Here is a 19936-nt window from a genome sequence, read left to right on the forward strand (position 1 = left end):
AAAAAAAAAATGGGGCTGGGGATTTAGCTCAGCGGCAAAGCGCCTGCCTGGCAAGCGCAAGGTCGTGAGTTCCGTTCCCGGTACTGGAGAAAAACCAAAAAAATAAAAAAATAAAAAAATAAAAATGATGTCCCTGAGCTGGGTGTGGTGGCGCACGCCTGTAATCCCAGTACTTGGGACGCTGAGACAGGAGGATTGTTGCGAGTTCAAGCCCAGCCTGGGCTACAAAGTGAGCTCAAGGCCAGTCTGAACTGCATAGCAAGACCCTGTCTCAAAAAGACAAAAGGGAAAAAAAAAGTAATCAAAAGGCTGAGGACATAACAGAGCTCAGTGGTGAAGGGCTTGGCAAGCACTTACAGGGTCCCGGGTTCAATCCTAGTATGCAAAACCAAACAGCAAAAAAGCACATGAATGAAACAAAGAAGAGGCAGGAGGACAAAAGAAAGGAAAGGAAGAGGACAAGGGTAATACTTAGATATGTTATTCAGTGTTGTAACTGTTGTAACTATAAATAACCAGCCAACACTGTGAACTTCACCCATAACAGCCAAGTTACAAAATGTTACATGCAAGAGCCGACGTGGTGGTGCACGCCTGTAATCCCAGCACTAGAGAGGCTGAGGCAAGAGGATCATTGTGAGTTTGAGACCAGCCTGGCCTACAAAGTGAGCTCAAGGCCAGTCTGAACTGCATAGTGAGACCTGTCTCAAAAAGACAAAAAAAAGAAAACTGATGTCCCTCCGAGGTTATGGGGAATTAAAAGATGGACTTAGCTCTTTGCATGATGTTGGGCAAATTACTTAACCCCAAAGCTGATGATGTCTGCCTCCTGTAATGGTTGGAAATGCTTTTTATGCCTGGTACAGAATAAGAATTACAGGTAATACGGAAATTATAGCTAGTACTACTGTATAAATATTTGTAGATAGGCAGGACTGAAAGTTCTTTAATTTGTTATCTCTACCATGCTAAACAAAAGGGATACAAGAGAAAGAATACAAGAAAGTAGGGAAGAGTTTGAAATAGCCAATTTTGAAGTGCTAGGCTATCCTGTTTAACCTAGAACAAGCAGAAAGATTATCAAGAAGCTTTAAGAACACATTTGAGATTAAAATGTAAGTTTGTATTGGCACTAGCAATGCCTTGTAACAGTAGAAAAAGCCAAATTTGATTAATCCATGGGTGTTCTGAGTTTCAGGTATGGCATAGCAAAAAGAAAATAGCTCTGACCTTTCTCTTCTGGGTTATTTGCATTTCTACACTCCTATCTATTCCTTAAACCCCAATTCGGAGACATTTCTTAGCTCCATCAGTGACCAGATTCTATAGTTTATTATAGATAGCAATAAAAAAATTTTTTTTTGAGTTAGGGTCTTGCTATGTATTCCAGGCTGGCCTGGACTCACTATGTAGCCCAGGCTGACTTCTAACTCTCAGCAATCCTCCTGCCTCAGCCTCCCTAGTGTTGGGATTACAGGCGTGCACCATCATGCCCAGAGGTGCAATTAAAAGTCTTATCACTTAGCAGTAATATTACAAAACACTGACATCTTTCATTATAGTCCTAATAAATATTTAATTTTCATGTGTACATCTCACTTCCAATGAGATTATAGATTATGCTGGTTTTTTTAAATGAAATTACAAACTCAGAACCACAGAAAGGATTTTATACTTATTGATAGCCACACAACCACTAACACCTACCACTTTGCAGTTATAAAAGTATTTGTTGATACTATAAAACATGTGAAAGACCTTATGTAATACATTGAATGTGGTAGAAATATACCTCTATAAAGAATGTACTCTTTGTTTTAGCCAGAGAGCAAAAAGCTTCCTGTTTGGCCAGGTGTGCTGGCGCATGCCTGTAATCCCAGCACTCAAGGGGCTGAGGCAGGAGGATCACTGCAAGTTTGGGGCCAGCCAGAACTATAAAGTGAGTTCAAGGCCAGCCTCAACTGCATAGTGAAACCCTGTCTCAAAAAAAAAAAGTCCTGTTTGCAAAGAGCCTAGAGACATTTGAGGCCATTCAGTCCCATACATTCAAGTGAAGTAAGCAAACCCATCCAAATTCTGCCTGTCTAAATCCAAACTTTACTACCAGGAGAGACTCTCCCCCACCGACATTGTTGTAAAAAGCTTTAATTTAACAATTAAGACATTTTAATGAAGTCCTTATTTGAGCTATTTGGATTAGTGTGTCCTTGTGCATTCATATTTTTGTGATGGTATTCAGTGTACTTTTAATTTTGTACTTTTTAAAATTGTGTTATAAACATGTTTCATGATTTAGCTTTCAGAATTGTTTTGGTAACTGCATAATGCTTCATTAAATTGATAGACCATGACTTAACCATAATACCTCAAAAAACCTATAATAGGGAAATAATTATTTCTTTTTGTTTGTTTGTTTGTTTTTGTTTTGTTTTTCTTCCGGTACCAGGAATTGACCTCACGACCTTGCACTTCCCAAGCAGGCGCTTTGCTGTTGAGCTAGATCCCCAGCCCCTGGGAAATAATTATTTCGGATTTTTTAGTATACTGAATAATGTTCCACCAAATATCTTTGTGCATATCATTTTTTTCTTCCAAATTATTTCCTCAGGAAAAATTCTTAGAAGTGCAATTCCAGAATGAAAGGGTATGAACATTTTTATGGCTCTTAGTATGTGCCAGTAGGATTTTCTTTAAGGATTGCTGAAGCCGTTGGTTTTGAATGGCCTGCAATGGATTTCACTATTTGATCAGGACTAGTGAATGATCCCTTCAGAATAAGGTTAGGTTGCCAAGTACTTCAAAGGTTAGTTTTTTGTTTGTTTGTTTTTTAGTTTTTTTAAGACAAGGTCTCCTTATGTGGTTCAGGCTGGCTTTGGACTCATTGTGTAGTTCAGGCTGGCCTTTAACTCACAACAAGCTCCTGCCTCAGCCTCCCAAGTGTTGGGATTATGGGCATATGCTGCCACACCCAGCTCAAAATTTAGTTTTTATCATATACACTAATTAATTTCATAGTCTTCGTTTTGCAAAGAAATGCTAAGGCAGGTGTTTTGAATTAATCTTTCTGTTAATATGTAGTAGAAAATTCAGTGTTGCTGTCTCTTTCTTACTGTATGCTTTGAATAAATATACTTTACCATTTATTTGTAGGATTTGATTAGAGACCAAGGGTTTCGTAGTGACGGAGGTAAGTAGTGATTTCAGTTTTTGTTTTTTTTAAAAACTCAGGGAAAAATGCAATTGCTTTGCTGCTTGTCTCCTTTATACTTGCTTCTTTCATGAAACAGACACAGAGAAAAATGTGTAGAGAAAATCTAAATTTTTTTCTATAGTATCTGCCATTTATTGCTAACGAAATGTTAACTAATTCATGAGTACCAAAACTGGGGAAAGCTGGGGGAAACCAGGTGTGGTGGCACAAACCTATGATCCAAGCATTCAGGAGGCTGAGGCGGGAGGACCACTGCAAGTTTGAGGCCAGCCTAGGCTACATAGTGAGTTTAAGTCCAGCCTCAACTGCATAGTGAAACCCTGTCTCAAAAAAAGAAAATGAGGGAAATAAAAGAATCTTAAATATACAATCTACAGTTTTAAAATACTATACCAAGGAGAGATCCTTAATTATTTTACCCACTTTATTAATTTCTCCCATCTCCAAAGCTGGAGTTCTTAAGTTTGCTTTGGAAGCCTCCTCTGATAAGATTGAGCTTAGAATCAAATAAAACTTAACTTTGTGAAGTCATTCTTGGGCATCCATTGGATTGCCTGCCATAATTTCTCAGTTTATCAGACTTTATCAACCACTTCCCTTCAACTTTTTGGAAGTGTATGAAATGTATATTTTATAGAATGAACCCATAGAAAAACTAATTTGCCCTCTTGTTTAGTAAATGAGACATTGAATTAAGATTTCTTACAGAATTTTCATTTAGCATTCACTCTAGCGAAGAAAAACTGCTTATGAAAACAGCTTTTCTGAGAAGTTACCCTATACATTGTTTACTAAGAGATCGTATTTGACACTATCTTAGCATTTTCTTGAAGGAAGTCTTCCATGCCTCCCTTCTCAGCTGTCTTCTGCCTAATAAGGAAGACTTTTAATAAAACTGGTCTCTTCACTGTGACCTTCTGTATCTTCAAAATATCCAAACCCAGATTCCAAGTACTTATATTGAGCAAATCTTGTATACCCTCCTTTCGTTACATTTCTGTCCAAGTGTGAAGCTACCAGAATGACTAAGCCTGCATCATACGCTCTAGACTTAGCATTGACTACTGTAGGACTTAGTTATACAAAGAATTTTTTCTGTTTGTTATTCCATGAGCCCACCAAGTAATGTTGCTGCCAGTTTGATTTTCGTATGTCTTTATAGCTGTGGCTTTTGGTAACTTTGCCTAGTACATCCAGCATTTAAATGTTGCCATTGTGTTAGCATCATAGAGTTAACTTTGTCATAAAGACAGCCTGCTTAGTACCTAAAATCAAGTGCCATTTCTTGTCCTTTTTATGAGTCACTTTTTAAAAAGTCATTGGGATTTTATGAAAATTAGCAGTTTTTTTTAAATAACCAGAATTATTTTATGAAGCAGGCTTCAAATCATCTTATTTATTCCCCGTGACTTCTTTCATTTCTTCTGTGTGTCTGTCTTCCTGTGTCTGCCTGCCCCTCTCTTTCTCTTCTAACAGCCCCCTTGAACCAGCTGATGCGCTGTCTTCGGAAATACCACTCCCGGACTCCCAGTCCCCTCCTACATTCTGTCCCCAGTGAAATAGTGTTTGATTTTGAGCCTGGCCCAGTGTTCAGAGGTAGTTGGGCTCTTCTTTCTTGTTTTCACCCAAAGCAAACTAAATATAAACTACAGATGCTGTTTGTGCCTCACCCTCACAGCGTGTGTTTGTAAGTGTGAGAGTTTTCCGTACAAGATCGCTGCTTGGCCTGGCTGGAATGCTCTGAATGTGCTTCTTACACATACTCACCAGTGCAAGCCTTCTGTGTGCTGTCTGTCATAAATTTTAAAAGCAAGAAAGTTCTGAGCTGAGATTTCCATCTTGTTTTTTTGTTACCTTATTTGCATAACTTCTTCACCTCAGTGGGGGTGGGAATAAATAAGGCATGGGGGGAGAGTCTGCGATGAGGATTTTATTGGTTTTATCCACTTAAGTGCTACTGTTGGTGACTTAATATCTGTTAGCAGTTTTTGTAATTTTTAAGCAAATAAAAAATTTAAGTGGAAACCCCTATTAGAATATTTTTGGTAGGCTTTTGCCTTTTTTTTTTTTTTTTTTTTTTTTTTTAATTCTTTACCAGCAAAATTTTTTTGTTTGATTGGTTGGTTGGCTTTTTCCATGAAATGAGCTGTGAATATTTTATATCAAAAATAGGAAGTTGTTTAAAATTTTATAATATATTTTAGCTATTTCAGGATATTTCAGACTTTTGAGAATTTATAATTTGTTATGTCCAAAGACAAGGGAAAAGTTACCAGTATAATTTCACTTTCCCATTTTATCTTCTTGTATTTAATGAGAAGTTAAACTGATTTTTAAAATTTTGAGCCAGAATTGGGACAGGTGTCTTGGTGTAAATGTCATTAAACTATTATATTTACTAACTCTTGCTACTAGTTAGTGACTGATAATTATTCTGAGTATCAGAATGATATTTTAAATTTTGGCTCTTTAAACCCAGCTGTGCCTCAGAAAATCGATAGAATGGGAGTCATTTCATACTAATATAATTCAACTTAGTAGTGTAGTATGTTACTGAATAGATCATAACTGTGAACCCTGAATAAGCAAGTAAGGATTCAAAATGTTGAAAATTATCAGTTGCACATAGAAAATAGATTGTATTCTAGTGGAAAGACATTGCAGACATCATTTTCTGCATGTGAGATCATGGAAATTCCACATAGTAGTTTAGTATGATGTAATAATAAAATTTCTACCCAGATTTAACATTTAAATGTTATCTTTGATATCCTTGTTCTATAAAAGATCATGGCTTTTACACACACACACACACACACACACATACACACACACACACACAGTAGTAATCTCTTTTTTTTTTTCTTTTTTAGTTTCTTGGTGTTCTGTGTATGAAAATATTCCTGGAAATCTCAGTCCTACTCAGCCATACTCAGGCCCCACTAAGAGTTATCTGTGAGCCCCTCCAAAGCAGTCGCTACTGTATGTAAACTTAGAATGTTTACCAGAGTTAGCATTTAGAAATGTACCCACCAGAAAATTTGCAGTCCTGCCAACTGAGTCCACTTCTGAAGAGTGCCCCTCGGGCTCACTTGGCCTATAAAATACTGGAATTTGTAGTAACTTGGCTTCAAGGCTGTAGGACTTACTTTGCTCACTTTACAAAGGCAAAGAATTTTAAGAAAGTCTCAAAAAACCTACTTGGCTTTGCTTACATTTATTTTGGTGTACAGGTAACAAATAATCTATGTATGCTTAGTAGAAAAGGCCCCCAGGAACCACTGACCATTAATCTTATAAATAATAGAGCTTATACTTTGGGATTATATTTAAATTTAGTTGCTAATAATAAAGAGCCAGATATTTTCAACATTAAGGCATTACTAGAAGTTATTCATTTTGGGGTTTCCATCTTTTAAAATACTGATTAGCTACTGAAGAAATGTAAAATAATTAAAAGCTTATTTATTATGTAAGCTTTTAAGTGGTCTTGCTTTTTTTTATTTTTTAGTGAAAGACACAGAAACTTGGGAGTATTCTTTAGTATCTGTCAGTTCTAAATTTTTTTTCTATACTTTGCACCAGTAAACAAAGTATGTATCTATCATTAGAGGTCATTAAATGGATCAGAAAGCTAAATGTAGTTCTGATTAGAAAAGGGCCTTTTCTTTTTGCCTATCCTTTCCCAAAGGTCAGTGTTTGAACATGCACTTATTTTAAAAATAAGTCTGAATCTTCCCCACTTTCTGCCCCTTAATACATGATTACACTTGCCCCTCCTTAGTGGATACATTTTGCCTTTCTCTAATTTAGGATCAACCACAGGTTTGTCTGCCACCCCACCTGCCTCATTACCTGGCTCACTCACTAATGTGAAAGCCTTACAGAAATCTCCAGGACCTCAGCGAGAAAGGAAGTCATCTTCATCCTCAGAGGACAGGAATCGAATGGTAAAAATATTTTATATTTTTTTCCTCTAAGTTTTTTCTTTCTAGAAATCATAGTCAAAAAGTACTGTCATCTTTCCGATATATTGTGTCTGTACGTGATGTGAAATTCTCATAATCAAATAAATTTAAGAGCTGATAGTGTTTTGCTTAAAGCATGATTCCTACAACGTTCATTTTTGCTCTCAGCTCTAATTAACTTCCTAGTACCGGTTGGGTAGGTAGTAGTAGTAGATCCTTTACCAAAGTAACTGCATGGATTGATTTTTTTTAAAGAGACCAGACGAGATAATCTAAATAAATAAATTTAGCACTGACAGGAAAAGGGTAACTTGAGAAGGAGTCAACTGTTACCATAATATGTTGACTTAAATTTTGAGGAATTTTGAGCTAAAACTAGTCACATATATAAGACTTACCTTGTTCCTGAAAGTCCTCCAAATGGTAAAAAGCTATTTATTTTATTGATTTTAGTAATAGGCATTTCTGTATATATTCACTAGATAATTTTGATGTTTAATGAATTATTTTCATTCTACTACTGACTAGTCAAAAATTTAAGTTTTATATTTTTATACATACCTTTAATTATTATGCCTTTAGAATGTGCTTTTTTTAAAAAGAAACTTGGTTTTTTTCCTGAGTGATATACCTTTCAGGCATAGGTTAACAAACTCAGTATGAAAGATAATGTTTTCTTTCTTGTTTGGCTTGTCCTGACTTTGACTTTTGGACTATTTCTATCAAGAAAACACTTGGTAGACGGGATTCAAGTGATGACTGGGAGATTCCTGATGGACAGATTACAGTAGGACAAAGAATTGGATCCGGGTCCTTTGGAACAGTCTATAAGGGAAAGTGGCATGGTATGTATTGTGACATTGTCACAAGCCGTAATGATATGATATGTTCAACAGAATCAAAGAAAGTACTTGCTGTTTGCATTATTAAACATCCAATCAGTTGCAGGAGTTCTGCAATATTTTCTGTTACGGGAGCTAGAAACTGGGTTCACAGCAACCAGGACTCCTATTGTTATTTTACAGTAATAATTTTTAAAGATAAAGATCCTTCTGGTTAGGTAGTCCTGCAAATAATTTCTTTTTTCTTGTAGAAGTTTTTCTGTTGATAATCACAAGTAAGGATATTAGAAGCACACTTAGCAAAGGAAGAACCGTCAGTGGTCGGTAAACATGTAAAACTTGTTCAGCCTTACTAGTCATCTAAAAACACCAAATTCAAAAAATAGTAATTGTTTACCTCTCAAATGGAAAAAGATGTTTTTAAATTGATCCTATTTAGAATTGAGAATATTGTGCTGTGGTAGGAAAATAAATTGCTGCAAACTTTCTGGGAGGCAATTTGACATTGTGTGTATCGAGGACAAAGTAGGTGTCCTACAGTTCCATTTGTAGGACACTAACTTGAGGAAATAATTGGACAGGAATGAACAGATGTGTGTGAAACTATATTCCTTGGAGATTTCCTAGTGAAAAATGAAAACAAATAAGAGCCTAGAGGATTGGCTGTATAACTTGATACCTGGGTATAGGATTTAAAGTAATATAATAGATATACATTTACTAGGGTGGAAGGGTGCCTTTAGTATATTAAATTATATAAAACCCTACATTATTGAGCTATAGAGAAACACATATAACACAATTTTTAAAATTGCTGTGAGAATTTTAGTAGATATCACTTTGGGTTATCCTTTCATACGTATTCATAGGTATTCTTTTTTTTAAAATTTAATTGTTTCATTTTATTTTATTTCTTTGTCTTTTTTGAGACAGGGTCTCACTATGCAGTTCAGGCAGGCCTTGAGCTCACTTTGTAGTCCAGGCTGGTCTCGAATTCACAACAGTCCTCCTGCCTCAGCCTCCTGAGTGTGGGATTATAGGCGTGTGCCACCACACCTGGCTCATAGGTATTCATATTGCATACATATACAAATCTAGTACATATATAGCAGTATAATAATTGTCATTTTTGAGTGACATGACAATGAAGAGTTCTTTCTTTATGCTTTCAAAATGTTTTTAAACATTTAAGTGATATGCAAATTATGGCACAGCTAATAAAATGAACACTTTGATAATTAGGAAAAATAAAAAATGTACAAAAGTATAACATATATATTAAAAAGTACATATATGAACAAAAACCAAACTGCATGGGAAATACTTCAAAGAATCAACAACTGAGGTCTCATCTTATTGAGAAGTTTTTGCACATCAAAAGAAATCACTGCCGGGCGTAGTGGCACACGCCTGTAATCCCAGCACTCAGGAGGCTGAGGCTGGGGAATCATTGCAAGTTTGAGACCAGCCTGGGCTACAAAGTGAGCTCAAGGCCAGCCTGAACTGCATAGTGAGACCCTGTCTCAAAAAGAAAAAAAAAAAAAAAGAAAGAAAGAAATCACCAACAGAGTAAAAAGAAAACCAAACTGGGAAAAAATTTTAGCCAAGTGTCCCTCAAACAAAGAACTTCTATCTAGAACATAAAAAGAATTTTAAAAATAAGGGCTCCAAAATTCAGAATGGGCATCTGAGATGAATATACACTTCTCAGATGAATAAATATGAATGGCAAATAAATACATGAAAAAATGTTCAACATCATTGGTCATTGGAGAAATGCAAATTAAAACAGCGCTGAGATTCCATCTCACCACAGAAAGAATGGCTGCAAGAAGTCAACCAATAACAAATGCTGGCAAGGCTGTGGGGAAAAAGGAACCCTTCTCCACTGTTGGTGGGAATGCAGACTGGTACAACCACTGTGGAAATCAGTGTGGAGATTCCTCAAAAAACTAGGATTAGATGTCCCATTTGACCCAGCTATTCTCCTTCTGGGTATTTTTCCAGGGGAATTGAAAACATCATACCACAGCGATATATGTGCACCCATGCATATAGCAGCGCAATTTGTCATAGCTAAATCTTGGAAACAACCCAAATGCCCATCAACTGAGGAATGGATAAAAAGATGTATTTTTACACAATGGAGTATTACTCAGCTATAAAGGAAGATAAACCCAAGGCTTTTATAGGTAAATGAATGCAACTAGAGACCGTACTCATAAGTGAAATAAGTCAGACCCACATGTGTAAGCATTGTATTATCTCCTTAATGGAAGAAACTGAAAGAGTAAATAAAATCTGAAAAGTAGAGTAGCTCTTGTGAAAGAGCAAGAAACTGCTCAAAAGGAAAGAACAACTGGGATAGGGGAAAGCAGACAAGAAAGAAGGAAGGGAAAAAATATATATACAATATATGCATATATATATACATACACACACAAGATGGCTAAGATAATTGTACTACTCATTTCTATTGGTTTACTGAAAGGAACAGCTAATGCCTAATTGTTTGATCAATCTTGCATGCCTATATCTGTAATCTGAACAACTGCTTTGAAGATAACAGTATGCAGTATAACAACTATTGTTAATTTCCTATCATGTTTTGAAATTGTGTATTTTTTTAAATTCTCTTTGAAGTAAAAATAATAGTAATAAAAAGTACGTATAAATGTACAAGTACCTAAAATCTCACAAAGTAAAATGGACAGAACATTGCTGGCATTCTAGAAGCCACCCTCATGACCTGAGAGGCCACTCCTCCCCCAAAAGTAACCACCTCCTGACCTCAGCATAAATCATATAGCGGGGACTCTTTTCAGTCCTGCCCTTCCAGCGTTGTGTGTAGGATTCACCTGCATTGTTGGCTGTAATTGGAAGTCATTTGTTCTCTGTGTAGTATTCCATTGTGTGACTATAACCTGATTTCTTCTAGTGTAACACGAATATTGGGTAGTTTAGTGCTGTTCTAAATGATATTTCTGTGAATCTTTTCAGTATGCATCTTTCAAGGTCTTTTTGTTGGATTTATACCTAAGAGGGATTTGTGGGGCCACACAATTTGCATATGTCCAGTTTAATATTGTCAACAGTGTTACAAAGCGATTGTATCAATTTACACATCTGGCAGTGTGTAAGAGTTACAGATGTTTGATGTGAAGTCATTCTTTAAATTATAGTTATAATTTAGCCGTTTTCCTAATTAAAAACATCATGAATAATTCATAGATTTGAAGAAAAAATGTTAACTACTCTGATGAAGAAGTCTGTGGTTTTGTATTTAAGCCAAACTCCACTGGAAAGACCTGTTATCTTTGTTTTCAACATTCAATTAATAAATGCATCTCATTTAATATTATTAAATAATTGGGAAAATATTCTGGGTTCTTAATAAGTAAAACTAAATTTCCAGGGGAAAAACAAGACCAGCTGTTTTTTGGTTTGGTATTTGGAAATATTAACGTAGGAGTATTACTGTTAGTTTACTTTTTAATCCTTGGAACACTAAAGCAATTTTGATAGTTTAGGTTTAATTTATTTGCAGTTCAATAATGGTTTGGATTTAGGGCTGCAATAATTAGTGAAAGTCACAAAAAATGATTCATAGTTTTAAATTTTAAAAGTTGGAATGACATTTGGAATGACACTTACCTTTTAGGTGATGTGGCAGTGAAAATGTTGAATGTGACAGCACCCACACCTCAACAGTTACAGGCCTTCAAAAATGAAGTAGGAGTACTCAGGTGAGCCCATGCAAGTTGCTGTTTTCCAGAGAAGGACCTTATTATTATTAGTTTCTGGTTTTCAGCAGTCTCTATTAGCTTTGCAGATTTACTCAAAATGAGTAAATAAAGAGAAACATCATATATCTAATTATATTTTGTTTTTTAACCATATTCTTTTAAGTGCTATGCAATATTATATGATACAGCTGATAGAAGACTTAATCCTAGACTGAATTAACAGAATTACGGTCTTCTGGACATGTACCAATAATAGCTTTTAGGGAAATAATACCCTCAAAGTTGTAAGTGTATCGGTGCGCATTTAGAGGTTCTGCTTAGTTGTGGCTCCTGGGACTTGAGGAACGTGGACAAGTGAGAGTAAGTGCAGGGTAGGACAGTTTACCTGGGGAGGGTCCTACAACTAAAACTTCGGAGGCAAATAGCGAACAAACCTGAGGACACCATCCAGAGAAGGCATTGTATTGAAGAAGCTGCAAAGTTACCCTTCTTTATTTCAAAGAGCAGAACAGGGAAGCCAGTTGTGGAGACTGGAGGAAAATGATTTTGTTTTCACAGGAGAAAGCTTTCTAATGCTAGAACCACTTAAGCAAAGAGGTAAGAGGCAGCTCCATTCTCAAGTGATGAGCTTCCCATCATTGAGGGTATTTAAGTGACCTTTATTTTTCAGTCAGACGAATTAAAAAAAAAGGAAAGATTATTCTAAATAGAGAAGGAGGTTAAGCTAGATAATTCCAGGTCTCTTCTGAGTTTATCCTTTTGTTGCTTTACTTAATTCTTCTTAATAGCTTTTTCTGACAACATCTTTCTAATAAGTAGATTGCTGTCTCTTTTTTTTAAGAATTGCTAACGTTTATTGACACTTATTATTTACTGTCACATTTCTTTGTACAGGAAAACACGACATGTGAATATCCTACTCTTCATGGGCTATTCCACAAAGCCACAGCTAGCTATTGTTACCCAGTGGTGTGAGGGCTCCAGCTTATACCACCATCTCCACATCATCGAGACCAAATTTGAGATGATCAAACTTATAGATATTGCACGGCAGACTGCACAGGGCATGGAGTAAGTTCCCTTGTGTCAAATCTCTTGTACTTTTAAAGACCAGTGGGAATATTTTAAAGCCTCAATTCACACTTCTTTTAGATTCCATTTTAAATTACTCTTCAGCAATATAAGACCACTAATGGATAGCAATATGGTACCAAATATACAGTAACCTTTCTCTAGTACAGTCATCAAGACATACAAGTTATATCAAATATTTGATAATACATATACAGCTGCAGGTTTATGTTTAGCAGTCTGTGACTTAGCTAAGCAGTACAGGGTTAGAAAACAAAAATAGCCCCCACATACACTAAGAAGTCATTGATAGTTATTGAAGTATATAAAATGATTGTAAATTGTAATTTTCAGTCTTTTTTTCCTAGGTACTCGTATTTTCTGTTGCAAAACAGTCAATAAAGTGAAAGTGAAAATCTGAGTTCTTATCCTTTTTTAAGGACTTCACGTTGAGTTGTTTATATCTATTGAATTTTGCTACATAATTTAAAGGATATAGTTATTATATATTATTTACATAGGTAAAAATAGAGCTGACTTGAAAGATAAATTTTGCATATAACTCCTAAGTGCAAATAAATAGGTAAATCAAAAGGTAGAATTAAATTTAGAAAGCACTCTGATGAAAAGCAAATTCACTAAAATACAAGTTTGGAAAGTTCTACGAATAGTTTTAAAATACATACCTTAAGCCATGTGCAGTAGTGCACTCCTGTAGTCTCAGCACTCTGAGGCTGAAAGTTGGAGTCCAGCTCAGGCAACTTAGTGACTTAGCAAGATGCTGTCTCAAAATAAAAACGGTTGGAATGTAGCTCAGTGCAAAGGCTGGGTTCAATCTCTAGTACCAAAAAAAGAGAAAAATTGTAGTACACAAATTGTTTTCATAGATTATAACATTATTTAACTTTATAATGTTATGAAGTAGAGACTTTTCTTTTTACAAGTAAGGAACACTGAGGCTTTTAAATGACTTGTTGAGGGCCACATATTTAATAAGTACCAACAGAGGTATTTAGTCCAGTATTCTTTCCCCATAACCACTGTACTACGTTCACATTATGAAACTGGAATAAAAGGGTATATATAGTAACAACTCTGACTCAAGATCATTGATAACAAGTAAATGTAGAGCCAGAACTCAGATCCAGCTCTGGTTCTTAAATTTTGCCCCTGTACTATCTTCCCTAACTAAAAAATAAGCACTGTGTCTGTAATTGAGACTGTTTATAGGAATGCTATTCCGGAATGCTTATTGAAGCAAATAATTACTTATTCAGTAATATTCCCACTTATTTACTGGATTTAAATCTCAGCCTTTCAAATAAGTTAAAATCTGAATCTGTTCACATTTAAAAGATTATATTAAAGCCTTGTGAAGAGTAAGCTATGCCAAAGACAGTACACATTCAGAGAAAAACAGCGCTTGTTCTCTGCTTCCCCAGGTCTCTTTGCTGTTCCTTCAGCAGGGCAGGTGCACTCCCTGCTCACACCTCCATGCTTGTTCCTTTACGCTACAGAACCCGTATTTCTCTTACACATAGCCCCCTTCCTTTTCAGAGAAGTCTTCTCTAATCATTCTCTGTAACAAGCTCCATCCCACCGTATCCCTTTCTGTACTTCAGCTTTTTTTTCCAATACCACAGCCCATCTGACTGACTTTATTGCCATCTCCTCCACTAGCAGAGGCTTTGTGTGTTCATTGTTTCATGACTAATGGCTACAGTAGGACCTGTCCTGACATAGATACTCTACAGATCCGTGAAATGAAAAAGATGCACGACTACACAAGTCTGCATGTTCCTGATGGGATTACCTTCCGCAGTAGAGAAAAGCCAGATCTTTTACGTGCCAACACTGAGAAACGTCAAGGGAAGGAATAACAGACAAAGAAAATAACAGGACAAAAAGGCTTGTAGTAAAAACAGAGGCAGCAGTGAATAGCTTTAAATTGTTTTTAGGGGCAGTGACTAGGGCAGTGAAGTGTTAGGATTGCTTAAGAAGGAACAGCAGAAAAAAACACTTAGTGAATGGACTGGCTCTGTGGCCTGGGAAATCGCCAGGCAAGAGGTGATATAGTTGAGGATCATCAGTGTCAACTTCAGTCTGTCTACTGCAAAACTGTCACTATATAATGAGTACACCTGATTCCTTATATGTGTCTGTCATTTCATCAGGCTTGTCCTAGATTTTAACAGCAAAAAATATTAATTATAAGTTTTAAGCCCTCTAGCAGAGTTCACTTTTTATTACCAGTTAAAGTTAACCAGAGAATATATAGTTCCTTTTCTTTTGTTCCTTTTCATATGGTGATGTCTGCATCTGGTAAAATACACTGATACATCTTTAGTTTCTGAAGGCTTTGGCAGAGTGGAAATCCTCTTATTAAAACAGCTGTGTGGGTTTCAGGTTAAAATTACATAATTTTGCTCTGTCCTGAAATTTTACTGAAACTATAATAAAGGGATTTTTTAAAACAATGTGAATATGTAAGGATGAGGGTATCAGAAAGAAAAAAAAATACAGCAAAATTTCAAAAGCTGGAGTACTTGGGAGGCTGAGGCAGGACAATCACCGTGAGTTCCAGGCTACCCTGAACTATATATAGTAAGGCCCTGTCTCAAAAATAAACAAATAAAATAAAATAAAAGCTGGAAAGCAGATGAACAAGTGATAATGGCTCCCAAAACAGCTAAACTTATCATTGGCAATGGAAAAGTGAAAACTATCCTGATTTACACCATAAAATCTTCTAAAGACTCAGAAATTTCAGTACCAACTATAGGAGGGCAGGGGGCTAAGGTAAAAAGCCTGTTTCAAAAGGTGCTAGCCAGGCTAAAAAAAGCTATTCTACAGTCCCACACATATAATTCCAGTTCTCAGGAGGCTGAGGCAGAAGGATCACCATGAGTTTAAAGCCAGCCTGGGCTACACAGGGAGTTCAAGGCCATTCTGAACTACACAGCAACACCCGTCTCAAAAAAAAAAACCAAAAGTGTTATTTTTTTCCCCAGATTAGCAGCCAAAACTCCCTCTCCTATATAGTCTTTTCTGAGATCTTACTAGCCAAAGAGGAAAAGCCCAAAGTGAGTGACATCAAAGATTCTACCTAAATCACTGAACAACTAGAAAACAGCAAGCCCATCTGTATGTACAAAGCTTCCAGGCACTGGTTCTTCACTTAGTCTGATTCAGACAGATTATCTCTGGATTGCCACATATTGGAGGAAAGTCTTTGAAGCAAATGAGGCACCAAAACATACTGGGGGCCAGGGAGACACTAGACAAACAGATGCAAAAAAAAAGGAGGCATTACCTACTCACTGCCCCACTCTAGGAATAAAAACTCCATTTTCTCAGAGAAATTTTTTAAAAAAAACCTGACTTTCTATCCATTAATCAAGAATGGATGCTTTGTAGGGAATATTATTGTAAAAGAAAGTTGTTAAAACATTCATATTTACAATACACTAAAAATTACATCCCTTTTCAATTATGTATACTTTACTTTTAAATGTTAATTTAAAATTCACAAGGGAGCCAGGTGCAGTGGTACACAGCTGTAATCCCAGCAGCTCAAAAGGCTGAAGTAGTATGTCCAAAAGTTTGAGGCCAGCTGAGCAACTTAGATCCTATCTTTAAAAAACAAAAAGAGGCCAGGTGTGGTAGCACACACCTATAATCCTAGCACCTGGGAGGCTGAGGTAGGAAAATCACTATGAGTTCACGGCTAGCCTGGGCTATATAGGTGCTAGCCAGGCTAAAAAAAGCTATTCTACAGTCCCACACATATAATTCCAGTTCTCAGGTTCAAGGCCACCCTAAACTATGTAGCAAGACCCTGTCTCAAATCCCTCCCCACAAAAAAAAGAGGCTGGGGATGTAGCTCAGTGCAAAGGCACTGGATTTATTCTCCATACCAAAAAAAAAAAACCACCCCACACACAAGGAGTTACATAGTTGGTTAGAATTCATTAAGAAGTCTTTATTAAAGGAATTTTAAAATTTACACAAAATGCTAAATGGTTTAATGTTAGTTTATCTGTATTGTGCAACATAGTTCAAAAAGAACATGTGAACAAATTTTTCCACAAATTGAGTTATGTAAATATAGGTAACTAACTGGAATGTACACCAAAATATGTGACTCTTGGTGAGAGAGAGTCTCCTGTTTTCTTCTCTAGTATCAATGACTAAAGAACAGTTTTCATTACATTTTCTCAGGCTTTCTTTTTGTTGTTAGAAGATAGTCAGAATCTATTCTAGAGAATAGGCTAGCAGATATGAGAACAAATGAGATGGTCCAGGAAGTCATCAAAAGGTTCAAATCCTAACTTGCTTATGATTTTATAGAACAGATTTTTAACTTACCTTTTAGATTCTGGTCAGCCATTTCAGCCTTATGTTTGTTCTTCCTTTATGCTTTAATTTCTCCTTGTCTATACCAGTGGATGGAATGGCACAGATAGAACCCCTGACATAACTTACTTTTTCCCTTCATTTCCAATGTTTGTTCATCTTTAATTCTTAACCATAATTCTAGCCTGAGGGCTTTGTTTTAGAATTATTTCCAGGGCCAGGGATACAGCTCAGTGGCACAAGCGCCTACCTAGAATTATTTCCAGCAGTTTTTCCCAATTAGAAGCTTTCTTGGTCCCAGTACTCGGGAGGTTGAGGCAGGAGGATCTCTGTGAGTTCAAGGACAGTCTGGGCTACAAAGTGAGTTCAAGGTCAGCCTGAACTGCATAGCGAAACCCTGTCTCAAAAAGACCAAAGAAAAAGGAGAGGAAGAAGACACCTTCTTGGATAATTAATTACTTCTTAGCATCCATCAAGCTCTTTGCTTGAGCCCCTTGGTTTGGATTCTTCATACCTGGCTCCTTCTCCCCCTCCACCATCATCTCACAGTAGGCAGAACAAGCTAAACAGTATGCCCGTGGCTATTTAAGGAGCTGTTTAAGTATGCTGGACTTTTGCTAAATCCTTTACTCAGCAGAGTTCATTCTGAAGTCCCAAGCAATAAGCACTGCTAACTCATTGTACAAGTGGCCGAGTTGCAGTTACTTAAAAGATAAAAGCTTTAATAATGACGGTGTTCAAATGTGTCACCTTTATTGGATTACAGACTGTAAGCAGTCAGTGGGTGGCATTTTTCCTCTTGGTTTTGTCTTCTTTTTGTACCTCAGGGAAAGATCATTTCTGATTCTTAGGTTCACTTAGCAGGGCTATTCTTGTGGCAGATAATTAAATAGATTCACTTTGAAGAACCAAGATTTATAAAGTGTGTTTTACATCTCACCTCTCTGCCTTTGACTCAGCCAAGAACCAAGGTTTTTCAAGAGCACTGTCACTGAAGAAATATCAGAAATGATCAATACATCATTGCCATTTCTTTGCAGCACTTTTAATTTCAGGGTAATATTTATGACATAATTTTTAATTTAGCTTTGCTAGAAAATTTACTAAATATTAAATCAGGGGCGCACATAGAGAAAGTAGAGACCTGTTGGTATGTTCACAGGAGTATTATATTCTAAAAATATGATTAAGAGTGATTTGGGGATAAATCCTCACAGGTTTTTTAAATAATCAAAGGTATGATGTCACACCTCCTGTTTTTACATTTACTTATAAATGAGCCTTGTTGAATGGACAGTAGAATGAATTAGAGTTGTAAAGATGATATGAACATAATTCTTGAAAATTCTGATTGAAAATCATTCTTATTAGTCAAAGAACACTTAGAGTGATCATGATTTTTTGGTAGCTAAAGATAGGGTACTGGGTTAGGGATATAACTCAGTGGCACAGCACCTGCCTGGTAAGCACAAGGTCCTGAGTTCGATTCCAAGTACCAAAAAAATTAAATAAAATAAAACTAGGATGCTGATATAATCAGGAAAATGAAGGTGAAATAAAAAGGCACCACTTTTCAATCACTAGAATTGGAAAAATACCTAAATTCTGACAAGATCAAGTGTTCATAAGAATCAGGGAACTTGATTACTGGGACATTCCTACTGCGACCAACCACTGAGTGCATTTTGGAAGTACGTATTGAAACAAAATGTTTGTTCTCTCCCCAAGAAATGCCAGCTTTTGGTCCAAGAGATGTGTTCAGAAAGAGGTGTATCATAGGAAACCACATTAGGGTTATATCAGTAGGGAAATGATAAAAAAAAAATTGGCACAAATGAGCCATGGAATAGTTAGTGCACAGTGGTTAAAAGATGTGAATTACATAGGCATGAGCTTAGATCTGTAAAACACACTGTTAAGTGAGAAGAGCAGGCTGCAACATGAGACCACTTCACGTCTTTTAAAAAGAGCAATTTCTATATTTGGATTTTTTTAAATGGAGTGAAAGTACTGACATTAAAGGCACATGCCAAGTTCAATAGTTGTTTCTCTAAGAATGACAAAAGGGGGTCCGGCTAGGGACAGCTATCAAGGAGGACAGCTTGAGCTTTGTCTGTATACTTGGATTTTTTTTTTTTTTTTTTTTTTTTGAGATGGGGTCTTGCTATGTAGTTCAGGCTGGCCTGGACTCACTGTGTATCCCAGACTGGCCTCAAACTCATGATCCTCCTACTTCAGCCTCCTGAGTGCTAGGATCACAAGCGTGTGCCACCACGCCCAGCTGCAAATTTATTATTTTTAATGAGAAAGATTTTACAAGTTACATTTTACCTTTGTAACATTCTCACAAGTATAAACTTTGAAAAAGGACAGGAGGCAAATTTTAACAAGCTAGCGTAAAAATTTTAACAGGCTTGATTATGATGAGAATAGAAATGATTTTTACCTTATCCTTTTTTTCTTAATTCCACAATAAAACTTGTTACAAGGAAGTATAAAATCGTTCCAAAAAGTGTGTGCACAAATAAGCACCAGTTTTGGCTCGCAGTTTCAGAGGTTGCAGTTCATGGTCAGGTCGTTCTGTTGCTCTTAGGCCCACAGTAAGGCAGAAGCATCAGGACAAGAGAAGTTACTCAACCTACGGCAGCCAGAAAGCAGAGAGCAAGAGTCACCCTGTGCTTTCTGGGCTTCCTCCTGCTTCTATTCCATTAGGGCCCTCACCCTACTGGATGATGCGACCAA

The 19936-nt window shown here is 36.5% G+C and overlaps 1 protein-coding gene across 11 annotated transcripts in view; it reads left to right on the forward strand.

Annotated features, from left to right (window-relative positions):
- Braf (B-Raf proto-oncogene, serine/threonine kinase) overlaps positions 1-19936 on the forward strand; it is a gene marked incomplete at its 5' end in the record, with an annotated part of 145471 nt that overhangs the window by 89431 nt on the left and 36104 nt on the right. For all 11 annotated transcript variants that reach the window (XR_001231320.1, XR_001231321.1, XM_013504993.1 and 8 more), the window contains 5 exon segments: positions 3151-3187; positions 7025-7161; positions 7907-8024; positions 11683-11767; positions 12662-12838. Coding sequence is in view for 9 of the 11 variants with exons in the window: in XM_013504993.1 (XP_013360447.1) it covers positions 3151-3187; positions 7025-7161; positions 7907-8024; positions 11683-11767; positions 12662-12838 (554 nt within the window).

Source organism: Chinchilla lanigera, unplaced genomic scaffold, assembly GCF_000276665.1.
Source record: "Chinchilla lanigera isolate Chin_1 unplaced genomic scaffold, ChiLan1.0 scaffold00093, whole genome shotgun sequence".
NCBI lineage: Eukaryota > Metazoa > Chordata > Mammalia > Rodentia > Chinchillidae > Chinchilla > Chinchilla lanigera.